We start from the raw sequence: 14,533 nt of genomic DNA on the forward strand, positions 1-14,533 counted from the left end.
AAGGAGGAGGAAGAGGAAGGAGGAGGAGGAGAAAGAGGAAGAGAAGGAGGAAGAAGAAGAAGAGGGAGAGGAATAAGAAGAGGAGGAAGAAGAAGAGGAGGAGGAGGAGGAGAAAGAGAAGGAGGAAGAAGAGGAGGAAGAGAAAGAGGAAAAAGAAGAAGAAAAAGAAGAAGAGGAAGAGGAGGAGAAGGAGGAGGAAGAACCAGGTGGTGTGCATAATAACAGTACTAACAAATGAAGTAAATGATTTGTGCTTTAAGGCCCTACTTTAAAGTTTAGTAAATGTGATGTGACTGCTAGTTTACCGCGTACTCAACACAAATAATTTGTCTTCTCAGAAATAGAATATGAAGTAAGAGTCTAGTTTTTCCAGCATTTTTTTCTCACCACCTAGATTCCCCTTTCCAGAATATAAGAGTTCTTTTAATCCTTTTATCATTCTTCTTCTCACATGGTCATCTCTATGGTAAATAATAGAACAAAGCTTCTCCTTCACTTGAAAGAGTGAATGGCACATGAAACACAACTGCATCTTCTATGTGGGTTGCACACACCATGTTGAGTTTGGGGATCATATGTGTGCTTCAGAGACAGAAGAATCAAATAGTCAAGGCACACAGCACAGAGCTAAGTTGCTAAGAGGATAGCTCTTCAGCTATTGCTTTTATCTGATTAGGAAAGACTTATTCCTGGTGTCATGTGCTTGATATGCTAAAAGATCCAAGCTAAATTCATCAAAAAGATGTAAATATGGCATATATTCACTGTAGTTATTAGGAATTATTTTCAGCATTTAATGCTTCAATATGGATTTCTACATTCTCATGATATGTGAACAGGCTCACTTTGTATTTTATTTACAGTTTAAAATCCTTAAAGATGCATATGTTGGATAATTGACAAGATGAAAAATTGTTTTTATCATATTAGATTTATAGATACTTTAAAATTTATCTACTAATGTTTAATATTAAACACAACGAGGCCTGCAAACGTCTAAAACAAGATAGTAAATAAGCCATCATGGGAAATGCAGCAGACCAGAGGATGCCAGACCCCAAAGCCACACAGCTGCAGACCAGAGGATGCCAGACTCCAAGCCACACAGCTACAGAACAGAGGATGCCAGACCCCAAAGCCACACAGCTGCAGACCAGAGGATGCCAGACCCCAAAGCCACACAGCTGCAGACCAGAGGATGCCAGACCCCAAAGCCACACAGCTGCAGACCAGAGGATTCCAGACCCCAAAGCCACACAACTGCAGACCAGAGAATTCTAGACCCCAAAGCCACACAGCTGCAGACCAGAGGATGCCAGACCCAAAGCCACACAGCTGCAGACCAGAGGATGCCAGACCCAAAGCCACACAGCTGCAGACCAGAGGATGCCAGACCCCAAAGCCATACAACTGCAGACCAGAGAATTCTAGACTCCAAAGCCACACAGCTGCAGACCAGAGGATTCCAGACCCAAAGCCACACAGCTGCAGACCAGAGGATGCCAGACCCAAAGCCACACAGCTGCAGACCAGAGGATTCCAGACCCCAAAGCCACACAGCTGCAGACCAGAGGATGCCAGACCCAAAGCTACACAGCTACAAACCAGAGGATTCCAGACCCCAAAGCCACACAGCTGCTGGTTGCCGTACATCTGTGTCTCAGGATGGCTTCAATGGGATCTGAGTGTTAAATGTGTTTCTCTCATTTGATTTCTGATTTATTTGTGCTTTAACAAAAGAGAATAGATTCAAAGATTGTCTTCACTCTAGAATACTGATAACATAACCTGGAGTGAATAATTCCTTTTCTCTAGTAAAGAGAGTTCTATTCAGGTGATGTTAAGTTCCCTAAAGCCACAAATGAATCTGGTCTGTCTCTCTGCGTTCAACAATGGACACAAAACCCAACACATAGTGTGTATCCAGTAAGTGCCCAGTGAACACATAGTGAAAAGCAGCCATTTTTGAAGGAAGATTCTCTGGTAAAAGTATAAAAGTCCAATTTTCAAATTAGACGAAGGAGGTATCTCTCAGCAAAACAAACCTGTTAAAGGTCACAGCTTTTCTTCATGGTAAAAGCTTAAGGCAGGAGCCAGGAAGACCTGCTGCGGGACTTGTAGCCAAATGCCTTCTCAGTGGCAACTCAGAGGTTCAGCATCTCAGTGTAGAAGTTTACAAAGGCAGAGCCTCCCATTATTATAACTAAAACATGACTAAAATAGAAAGTTCTGGTTTCTTTGGAGACTCAGTTGTGTCATCTCTTATGGGGGGATGTCTTGCCAAGAGTAGACACATGGTGTTTTTTCTGGAAGCTTCCTGGAAAGGGGCATGTGATATTTTGCTAGACGGGATGCTTGAGAAAGCACAAAATGTTTGGAAAGGATATAAATATAACTCAACAGAGAGTAGATGATGCTATGTGCATCACTGACTCACCTTACCTTTTGTTGCTAGTCTTTGTTGGGTTTTGCTGACACTGGTCTTTGCTAACAATGCTGGGGCACTGGTTTGCCTTGCCTTCTGGGCTGACCATTGTATGCCGTGGGACTTTATAGAAACACACCAAAGAATTCCTAGTAGTGTTACAGCAATATCTTACCACTTCCATGGATCAAGATGATTGGCAGAGACTTGAGGATTCTTTGGCAGTGAGTATGAATGGAAAATACTTAATAAATAACTATTCTCTGTATGCCCACATAAGGAAAGGATCAAACTGCCTTTGCTGATTCGTGAATGGTGTTCACAAGTGGATGGAACTAGCACTGCTGACTCTGAACTGCTGCTATCCTGACAAAGAAGATTGAGATCACCCCCCGAAGAACTATTTCTAAACACGTCCACATCCTCCTTTGCTCTATTGACCTTTCCTTTCTACTACCTCTGATGAATGATGGGCTAGAAGGGAGGTTAAGGCATATAAGAACCCTTATTAAAGTAGGTTTTTAAAGACCTAAGGCTACACCTGAGCTTAATCCAAAGAAACCACGATCCACATGCAAGCACTGTGTTCTGTCAGAAGTCACTAGGCATGTGCAGAAACCAGCTCCAGTTGACTGTGTGAGCCACTCAGCACTGTAAGCCTTGGAATTTAATCTTTTCTTCTTTTCATCTTCTGCCTCTTCTTTGGGTGAGAATTGTCCCTATCATGGCTCCTGTGTGTGTTGCCAAGTTCCCTCCCTGTATTTCTCATTTTACAAGTCACATTACTAAAGAACCAATGTTTGAAGTTTGAGGGAAAAGAACATTTTATGGTTGAAGTCATAAAAGGTGTAAGAATTGTGAATGCCTTAAAATATTAAAGAAATATAACAGATGACAAGACTTTTATTAGTCAGTATGACTTGGATAGCATTAACTAAAAAGATGCAGTATAAAACAGTAGATGATGTTTTTGGAATAAAGTCTATAAGGAAAAATAAGATTTAATTAAAATTTTAAGACTCTCATCATTATTGAGAGCATATGCACACAAAGGGTATTATTATTTTTCTTTTTTAATTTTTATTGGATATTTTATATATTTACATTTCAAATGTTATCCCCTTTACCCCCTCTCTTCCCCCTGCTTTATGAAGATGCTCCTACTCCCACCCACCCACTCCCACCTCATGGCCCTAGCATTCCTCTACACTGGGGAAACAAGCCTTCACAGGACCACGGGCTTCTCCTCCTCTTGATGCCAGACAATGCCATCCTCTGCTACATAACAATTACTTTTCTATTATGACTTTCTCAAAATCTTTTTCAGAACAGCACTCATACCATTTTTGTTTCATTTTGGTTAGTCTTAAACTTTTTATTTTATTTTTGAAATTAATATATTTACAACATTCTCTGATTCCTTTTCTTCTCTCCTTTCGTTTATGCCCATTCCTGCTCTCCTTCAAATTCATGACATCTTTTAAACTAATGGTTACTGCATGTATAATGTATATATAAACAAGCTAAATTTAAACCGTTCAGTCTATGATGTTACCTATCTGTATGTTCTCGGGGCTGACCGCTTGGCATTGACAGCACAGTGAACATTCAGATGCGAGGGAGGAAAGACTGTAAGAGCTGGATGATCACGGAGGTTGTCTGAAATTGTCTTTTAGTAACATAGGAAGCATTCACAATACTAAAGTCTGTGACAGTATTTTGCTCCTTTTGTGACAGCACCTTTCATACACAGACTCCTCATTTTGGTATCCACTGGTTTCCTTCCTATTGCTTCTCTTTGTGCTACTGAGTTCTTCATGAGCAAACTGTACAAAGACTATCTCACACCATCTGATAGATTGTGCCTATCTTTTTCTTAATGGTTTTATTGGATATATTTTATTTACATTTCAAACATTATCCCCTTTCCCAGTTCCCTTCCATATCCCATCCCCCTCCCCCTTCTTCTGTGAGAGTGTTCATCCCCCTCCTGCCTCCCTGCTTTGACATTCCCCTACAGTGGAGCATTGAGCCTTGGCAGAACCAAGGACTTCACCTCTAAGGGCATTATTAATGTAGACTTCATAAAAACTAGGTGACTCAGAAGATTATCATTAACTAATGAGATGGTTGTCAAGAAGCAGATAATTGCTTATTTCAGTTGATTGAGTTAAACAAAATTAATTTACCTACTATGTGTAAAACTTCATGCATTGCGGAGGAAATGAAGTTATAAAACAATGTTTATAACTAGTAGTTTACTTTTTGTCATGCAAGAGTGTTGTCTTTGTCTGAGTGTCTGTTTTCTATTGCTGTAATAAAACACTTCAACCAAAAACAACTTAGGGAAGAAAAAGATTTGTTTGGCTTTTTCTTCCAGGTCATAGTCACCACTGAAGGAAGTCAGGACAGGACCTCAAGCAGGAACTTGAAGTATAAACTGTGAGAGACATTGCTTGCTGGTTTATTCCCAGCTTCAAGCTCTGTTGCTTCCTTATACACATCAGACCACCTGCCAAGGATGGTGCTACTCACAATAGGCTGGGCCTTCCTTCATCAATTAATAATTAACAATTAAAGCTGTACCAAAGATTCACCCTAGGGCAAATCTGGTCTGTGCAATCCCTTACTGAAACCCCCTTCTCAGATGACTGTAGACTGTCTAGAGCTGACTGTGCAAACCAGTGACACTGGGAGAGGTGGGGACAGCAGACGCCATAGGGTGCATCTCAGGGAGGATGAAGAGTAAATTAATAAAACCCTTGCTTTCAAGAGACACGGGCTCTCTCCTAAGGGAGGTGTTTTGGGATGTTTGAAAGTATGTTGCTTTAATTGTAAAGTAGTTAATTAAAAAATATATGACTGGTAATAATTTGTCATATTTCAGAAAAAAAGAAAGGTGATGTGAGTTGAAGATGGATGGGGCCTTCGGAAGGAAATGACATTACAATTAGATGGCAAAATAGACATTTATATGAGCGTGTGTAGAATTAGGTAACCACAGGGCCATGCCTACAGTACTTAGCGTTATATTCCTGGCGCTTAACATTTCCTTTGATGCCCAGTTCCATAAACACTTACTGGATTAACAAAGGGAAGCACACCCACTGATGATCCAGGACATGCATGCTTGTGTTCTGCCGCAGAAGAGACCCAGTCTGGTAAGACCAAAGTACACATTGAAACAGCAATTTCTTCATTTAATTAAATTGTTCCCTTGAGCATTTCTTGGGCATCTATTATGTGCCCAGGTTTTGTTTCAGGCAGTAAGAAACATAAATGAAAAATGAATGACACTAGAAATAAACATATGAACACATATCTGCAATGTAGGGTGACCGCAGGACTGCAGAGGACACAAGGGTCGGTCAGAAAGGACGGCTGCAATATGTGAGACAGTGGTCAGACCTCCTGAGGTCACCCACAGTCTGTGTGGACCCTTCCTCAGTGTGGAATGATGACAGAGTGGCTTGCCTTTACCCTGTGTGGTTATCATTCTCCGTGCCTTCCATTACTGCCCTTCACTGATCCTTTCATCACACTCAAGGCTCTCAAAAACAACAGCTCCAAGGTGGCTGTTAACGATTACATGTTAATATCTCTAAAATACTTTCCAGGTCTTCACCAAGCAAAAATAAGACTTTCATGATTTTACATTAGTCATCTTAAGTATCAGATGCAGAAAAGCTCAGTTAGCTCCCAGAGTTGGGTTCTTCTTTTCACTGAAAACACCCACTCCTGACAGACATGCTCAACTCAGTAGCTGCTCTTGTGTTACTTTCTCTGCTTATCAAAAAGTTGCAGGTCTGCCCTACCCCCACACATATGACACAGATGTGCAGCTTGGTCTTCATGTGAGTCCCCCAACAACTGGAGGGGTGCTATCCATGAAGCTATTGCCTGTCTGTGGAATATGTTCCCTTAACTGGACTGGCTTCTTAGACATCAGTGGGAAAGGATGCACCTAGCCCTGCAGAGACTTGATGTGCTAGAGTCAGAGGATGCTGGAGAGTTGGGAGTTGGGGGACCACCCTCACAGAGGAGAAGGGGAGGGGAGATGAGCTAGGAGACAGTGTGAGGAGGAAAGCAATTGGAATATAAAGTGAATTTTAAAAAGTCGCAGTTTCAACACTGAGGTTTACTGAGTACCCCTCTGACCATGGGCAGGGGGGTCAGTAGTTCCCTCACCCATATAATTTCTTACAAATATCAGAACATAACTATTGTTCTTGTTACATGGTGATCTAGTCCTCTATGCAGCTTCCATGCAAACTGTTCTGCTGCTGATTCGAATTCAGAGCCATAGACACTGCTCCTAGATTTGAGTTGTCGACTTAGGCATGAAATGTATGTCTTTATTACAGGATTCCATTTCAACAAAAACAGAGGACTTGACCTGCAGGTTTCATTATCAAGAGGTGGTTAGAAGCAAGCTGGCAGGCATGTTGTTCTTGCTATTATATTGTGATAAGCAAGAATCAATCCCAAGCCATGTGAGCACCGGTAAGGCTCAGTTTCAGGAACATCATGATCCATGAAGCCCTCAGCAACAGCCTTACCTACCAACAGCTGCAGTGGACCTGCATGGCAGGCAGCAGCTACACCCTAAGTCTGGTGACCTTTTGGGCTTCTGTGTGTGAAGCTATGCTTTCTAATGTATCCGTACAGCCTATATATATCTAATGTATACATTGCGCTGTACTAAGCTCTTGTCAGAATGTGAACTTCCTGCTGTTACTGTTTCAATCCAGCCCCTTTGGCCCAGGAAAGCTGGTCTACATCTGAGGCTCCAACATTTTGCCTGTAGTCTCTTTCCTAATGCTTCTTCCATGTTACCTACTGAACCAGAGCGTAGTTCCTCTAATAAAACTTTGTAAATGCAACTCTCTCCTATCCAGACAACTTCGTATGATAATTTTTCTGTCAGTAGAATTTGCATGTTCAACTCTAATGTTGTATGGTATTGTGATACAGTTGTTAAAATGTTCTCACACACATATAAAACAAAGTTCTTGAGAAGGGAAATCTACTTTTGTTTGTTTGTTTGTTTTTCCAGGATTTGATATAGTATTTGGCTGTTTGGTGAGAGCTTTGCAAATGTGGTCACATTTCCTGTGAATGTGAATAATTATAGTACATGTAAGAGCAGTAGTATTAGTGGACCTTATTAGGTCCAGTTTATACCACAGCTCTGCCAGGTAGATTTTATCATAGCTCTTTTGCCCTTGCAAAAACTGACCTCAAGAGGTTAATCCTAATAGGCCCGATGAACCGAACCATTTCTGCCCCCAGCACTATTCCAGTTGGATATTCTCAAGAATACCAGATATGAGACTGTATTTGACTAATTCTCTTTCATTCCTTTCCAGCTCCAAGCACAGCCCAGTATGGGATTACTGGGAGTGCCTGCGACCTCTTCTCCTGCTGGAGCCTTGCGTTGACACTATCTTCTGTCATCAGTATATTCTACCTGAAGAATGTCATCCTACAATGAATCTAAAGACCCATGAAAGGCTTTTAAGGAGTCTCTGGGAGTGCTGATGGCTGGATCCAATCTGGTGCAGTTAGGTTGAAGCGGCATGGTACCATCGGCCGTCTGTACGCGGTGACGCCTTTTGTCTGCAGAATGGCTGGTTGTGTAAATACTTTCATTCTCCTCTCCTTTTGGTTAGACACACGACCTTGTGAAGCACTGCACATTGTCCCTTTTTTAAGATGTGAAAGGTCTGAACTTACTTTTAGAGGATATTAATTGTGATTTCATGTTTGTAATCTACAACTTTTCAAAAGCATTCAGTCGTGGTCTGCTAGGCTTCCGGCTGTAGTTTACATAACAAACATTGCAGTGAACCCATATTTCTTTAAGGCTGCAATACAAGGGCCCTGTGCCCTGTTTCAATAAGAGTCAACCCACATTTACAAAGATGCTTTTTTTTTCTTTTTTGATAAAAATTCAAATAATATTGCCTTCAGATCATCTCAAAATATAACACATATCTAGATGTCCCTGCTCGCATGACATCCAGGTTTTGGAAATGAGCCTTGTAATATAACTCGCTAAGCTTCTCCTTCTAACTTCAGCATGGGTGTGCCTTCATAAAATAATCTCTTTGTCTCTGACAAATACATAATGTTTTCCTAAACCTTGCAATTTGAAAGCAAGAAAGAAATAAGTAAATAAAGGACATTACACCAATAAGCTAAACTCCACCCCATTTGGGGGGGGTAAGAAGCTATGGGGCTGTGTCTAGTTATTACCCATGGGGCCTGAAAACTTTGCCCATAACATCTCAGTTTTCTTGATAAAAACAATTTAATAAAATATTAGTGCCACTGTGGGAAAGCATAACCCATCAGAGGACAGCACAGCCTTTTCTAGAGACCCCTCATAAAGCAGCAGTCTCCTGCCCTATTCACATGATGCCCTAAGACGGGTTCTCTGCATGGACCACAGCCCTATCACCCAAGAGATGTGAGGCGGTGAGCGCCCAGATTAGGCTTTGACATCCTCAAGTTACTGTAACAGAAATCCTGCAGACTTTCCATCTCATTTTCCGTCATTTGGTTGATAGGAATGCATCTATGTTCTTTAAAAATTCCAAAATGTGTTTTAACAAATATTGTGTGTCCATGCACAACAGATCATCCCTGAAGTAACTAATTCTTCACCAAAATCTGGTTAGTCATAACCACTCAAACGGACGCCAAAACTGAAGACTCCCCATGCTTCACTGCATCTTACAGGATACATATGAGATGCGACCAAATGGACACACCAGAAGGAGGGCATCATGGGATATGTTAATCACTAAATGATTGTGAATATTCCATTTTTTCTATTTAAAGAACAAAACTACATTTTTGAAGGAAAATGCTGTTAGTCTAACTACTATATTACAGGAATAGGCTCATGGTCTTGCTTTTGACTAAAGAAAGACTATAGCCTTGAAAGCCATTTTTCAGGTCTGATGAAGTTGCCAATTTCAGCACGCCTAGGTTTCTACAGTGACCTTCTTTCTGCACACCCTAACTAAAGACCTACTCTCAAAACTACACACAAGGACTTTTACAGTGACTATTTTAGATAGTTAATGTTTTTCCCTAGAAGGATGACTTTATATTTTTTTTTCCCTAAACAAATTTTAGACCCAAAAGACACCATAAATCTATTATAATTAGGAAAATGAATCATAAGTGAGGAGACAAAAAATACATAGTCTTCCCATGAAATGGCAATAATGTGGCATAATGCTATGAAATTTACTGGCTGTAATAAATTTATGTCATTATCATTGATATGTTAAAAGTAAAATTTGAAAATTATGGAATTTAAATTTTAGGTGATTTGCTACTAAAAATGTTCTTTGTGGAATTAGTGAGCGAACAACAGAATTTTTTTCTTTGTATTGCAGCTTTAAAGTAGCACACTCCACAATAACCTACTTATTAGAGATAGCGGTGCTACCATGGAGTGTTGGCCACCTGAACCGCTGTTTGGGAAGAGAAGCAGTTGGAGAATGCGTATTATACAGTGACCGTTTCCCTAGATTTAAAAATGCCTCCTCTGTGTAAGGTGTGTAGGGTACATGTGAGGTAAACTGAGGTATAAAATACAGATGAACCAAATAATTAGTTCTAAGTGTTGTCATGATTCCAAATTCGTGGAGTCCGGTGTTTTTCCATAGAGTGTGACAAAGGACAGTCATAGCTCAGTAGCTACATGTATTTGCCTTTATGTTAGAAGAGACTTTCTTGAGTGACATTTTAATAGAGGAGGCATCCGCTATGTTTTTCTGTATTATGGCAGCATAGTCCTTAGGCGCCTGGACAGAGTGAAACCATGAGTATTTATGAGTTCAGTATTGTTCAAATAAGGCTACAGTATTTGCTTTTTTGTGTGAATGTATTGCATATAATGTTCAAGTAGGTGATTTTACATTGACAGGCATCTGAAATGTCTGATTACTCCATTTTATCAGTCCTGACTGTACAAGATTGTTGCAATTTCAGAATCGCAGTCTTACAAAGTTAATTTACCCTTTGATTTACAATGATTTCTTTAGCTATTCATTTCAGTGTTATCTTTTCCACAATATCCATTTGTGGGATTCCTTTTGTTGCCCCTAAACTTTTAGAGAAAGGAAAGATGATGATGATGGTAGAGAAAGGAGAAAGGAGTATGGAAGATAAACAGAAAGGACTGAAGAAGGTGAAGAGATTAGGACAGGGTAGGGGAGAGCTGGAATCTTCTGCTGATGAGCCTATTGGGCTGCGTTCTTGGTTTAACTGCAAATGGCCTAATTTTTTTCCAATGATCTTATTCTAAACCTAAGTCCTGCTGTGCCCTGTGGTCCTTCTGGGCAGAATCTATGGAATGATTAGCACTGCCCAGGCCACAGTACTGAGTGCTTTTTGCAGACACTGAGATTTGAGAGAGAGCATTTCAAACATAAAGTCACTTTGGGGTTCACAGCTTCACTGAAAACTAATCTTCTCATAACATGTATGCTATGTCTAGAAAGGAGACTGGAAAGCTAAGAGTCTCCCTGTTGAGTCAGGACCAAACTGCACACATATAGAGAAGTACCCCAATCTGTGAAGTCTGAAAACTCTGAACAACTATCAAAGTCAATCAACGGTATTGATCAAATTACTGAATAATTGTTAATTTACCCATTGTGCTTAGCTTTGTAACACAGCTGAAAGTTACCTATTTAATCTTTTCAATAAAAACTTTTTTTTTGAAATCCAGAAATGATTTTAAAAAGAGGTCAGGTTTCTAACTATTTATTGAAGTGTGTGGGTGTACAGTATTTCAATAGATATGAATATGGATAAATGGTATTGCCTTAAGATCCTCTGAAATGTACTTACTTTAAAGACTGGAAACTTCCTTCCTGTCTTTAGTAAAACATCCATATTTCATAATCTGATGTAAAATATGTTGTACTGTTTCCAATAGGTGAATATAAAGTCAGTTTATCAATTAATTTATGTATTTGACTCATTTTAAACTCTTAGTCAGAGAAGAAAAGACATGCTAGCTTAGGCCTGCTCTTTCATTGTCCCCTGTCTTTCTCATACTGCATGACAACACAGTGTGAAAACCTGAATTCCATGGCTTCAAGGGCTCCAGGCTGGATCTATTATGGTTCCCTAAAGGTCTGACAATGTGTACATTTGTCCAAAATTAACTTTTTGGAGATACATATTCTTTCAAGTGTTTACTTGAAGTGGGAAATGACTCTGGTAGAGCCTGGGGGGTAAAATCCAATGATCACACAAACTGACAATCCAAATGCCTTTACAAGTCAGTGGCTTCTTAAAAGAGATGGGGATAAAGCAATGGAGAATATGCACACCCCTCAGGACATCTAAATACAATTTCTTTTCCACGTCTTGCTTTCTAAGCAAAGCCTGCTCTGCGAATACTACAATATATAATATATAAATGAGTCCATTCCACAAGAATGATTGGTTTTATCCCTCCTATCTAAGTCTGCCTATCTGTGATCACAACAAAATTAATCAGGATGCTGAGGCTGAAGAGGTGGAAAGGCTGGGGCTGAAGAGACAGGAAGGTTGGGGCTGGGGAGATATAAATATTTGGGCTGGAGAAATGAAAAGGTTGGGGCTGGAGAGAGACAGTCTGGCATTCTACTGCTGTCATTATAAATATGGATGTAACTGTAGTTTTGGGGAAGTGTACACCAAACTCTTCCTCTCACAAAAAGTGAAACACACTAAGATATCTGATTGTTCTCTAATTCATTTTCTCGTCCTTTGAATGTTTGTCCTGAATTCGATTACATATCGGAAACAGAATCAGCATGTACGAAGCCTGGGATCAAAGCATGAGGAATACAACAGGTGAGGACAGGGACACTTCAATAGGACCTGCATATAAGAGGAGATAAAAAGCTATGTCAGCAAATGTGAGGATGCAAGAATAGTACATTCAAGATGTCAACAGATGACTCCAAACTTAAAGAAAGGATTTAGGAATCCACTTACCAAACTGGTGAGCAAACCAAAGGCATCTGTAGACCAAAAATGTCATCTCTGTTAATTTCTAGAGGCATCACCTGATGCAAGAACAAGAGATCCACTTACCTCAGAACAGTCCCACTTGCCTAACACCCAACCTTATGTTCTGCCTTGTCAGAACTGAGAACTTCCCTTTACAGAAAGACACACAATGGTCTAATCATGGCAGTTTGTTCTAACATTCTGCATGGTTGGACAGCAACTCTGATAGCCCTAATCACAACACCCTGCCCCTCTTCCCTTGGCTGAGCACTCGATGGAGGTGCCATCTTCCTGATCACTCAGTATCAGCGGCCCCCAATCCAAATACCCACCCTGCGTTCATGTTTACAGTTTGCCTACTTCCATACTCCATATAACTCAGAGCCTCAACCAGTATGTACCCTGGAGCTCTAGATTCTTTCTTCCTTTCTTCCTGAGACATCTCATAGCTCACATAGCAAACTAATTCTCATCCCAAAGATAGACTGAAAATGCCAGGCAATGAGTGGCTGGAAAAAGGGTAACTATGCTTCCTGCTTACCTGAAATTAGTTTTTATAGAATATTTATTTACATTCCAAATGTTGCCCCTTTCTCAGTCTCCTCCCAGAGTTCTTCACCCCACCTTCCCTCCCCTTTGCCTCTGAGAATGTACTCCCTCAGCCACACACACATCCTTCACACATACACACCTTCCTTCCCCCTCTCCAGCATCCCTCTTCCCTGGGACATCAAATGTCTACAGGATTATGCACATCCTCTCCCACTAAGGCCAGACAAACCAGTCCTCTGTTACATATGTGCTGGGACCACTGACCAGCCCATGTATGCTCTTTGATTGGTGGCTTAGTCTCTGGGTCCAGCTAGTTGATACTGTTGTTCTTCCTCTGGGGTTCCAATGTCATTCAGCTCCTTCAATCCTTCCCCTAATTCTTCCATAGTGGTCCCCAACCTCAGTCCAATGGTTGTCTGTTAATTATCTATATCTGTTTCAGTCAGTTGCTGGTGGAGCCTCTCAGAGGACAGCCATGTGCTGTCTTCCAGTAGAGCATGGCTCGATTAATAGTATCAGAGTTTAGTGCCTGTGCGTTGGATGGATCCCAAGTTGTTACCAGACATTTTGAGTGAACTTTAAGTGCATCCAAAGCATATTAAAATGGAGCATAATGCTTCATTTCTTATAAGGACACTCACCAGACATCAATGCCTTGGCTTTCACAGTGTTGTAAAACAATCTAAGGTAGAAACACCACTATAGTTTCATATTGTAGGACATAGCCTATCTACTAAATAGAGCATTGGATCCACATATAGAGTGTCCACCTGGCCAGTGTGTCGCTCCCCAATAGACTCAGAGTAGAAAAATATATGCCTCAAACATCTAGATATATATTCCCATTTGTACACCAATGTATAGATTCATTTGTGTATGTGTCTATTGGCTATAAGCTACCTTTCATTTTCCAATGCTCCCATAAAATATGAGGCTTAAATAATCCTAAATGCAATGTGGAAAATATATTTGTTTTGTCCTCAAATGTGATACAAATCCTACAGCTGTCGCTGTGATTCAGAAGGGATGGAAAACATGACTATGTGTGTGTGTGTGTGTGTGTGTGTGTGTGTGTGTGTGTGTGTGTGTGTGTGTGTGGAGTGAGAACATTAATCCCCTGTTGATGAAGGAGATGGAAAAGTAATATAGCTAGAAAACAAGACAGTCTCAAACTACATACCTCCCCGGCCAGAACACTAAAATTAATAAGCCAATGATTCTGGGGTAAAGAGAATCCAATTAAATTGTGCAAGATCTGTAGAGATGGCTGCTTCTGCATCTAATAGTGGTTCACTACCTTTATACAGAACTTGGATGAATTCAAATTCCAGGAAAAGGTCAGAGATCCTATTATATCCGAGTCTGGTGGTCTGAGTTGAGGCTCAATAAACGACACAGATGTATTCACTGCAGCAAAATGTGTCCTAAAGTGATGTGATGTAAGACATTTTAAAGCAGCTGGACATTCTGGTATATGCCTTTCTCCCTCGCCCTGACAGGGCAGGTGCAGGTGGATATCTGTGAGTT

The 14,533-nt window shown here is 40.6% G+C and overlaps 1 protein-coding gene across 1 annotated transcript in view; it reads left to right on the top strand.

Moving 5' to 3' along the window:
- NEGR1 (neuronal growth regulator 1) overlaps positions 1–7,919 on the top strand; it is a gene marked incomplete at both ends in the record, with an annotated part of 710,996 nt that extends 703,077 nt beyond the window's left edge. The window contains one exon of the mRNA XM_080916349.1: positions 7,795–7,919. Within this exon, the coding sequence (XP_080772475.1) occupies positions 7,795–7,919 (125 nt within the window). The remainder of the gene's footprint in view (positions 1–7,794) is intronic.
- Between the last annotated feature and the right edge of the window lie 6,614 nt (positions 7,920–14,533).

This window comes from Micromys minutus, assembly GCF_963924665.1.
Source record: "Micromys minutus genome assembly, chromosome: 4".
Classification (NCBI taxonomy): domain Eukaryota; kingdom Metazoa; phylum Chordata; class Mammalia; order Rodentia; family Muridae; genus Micromys; species Micromys minutus.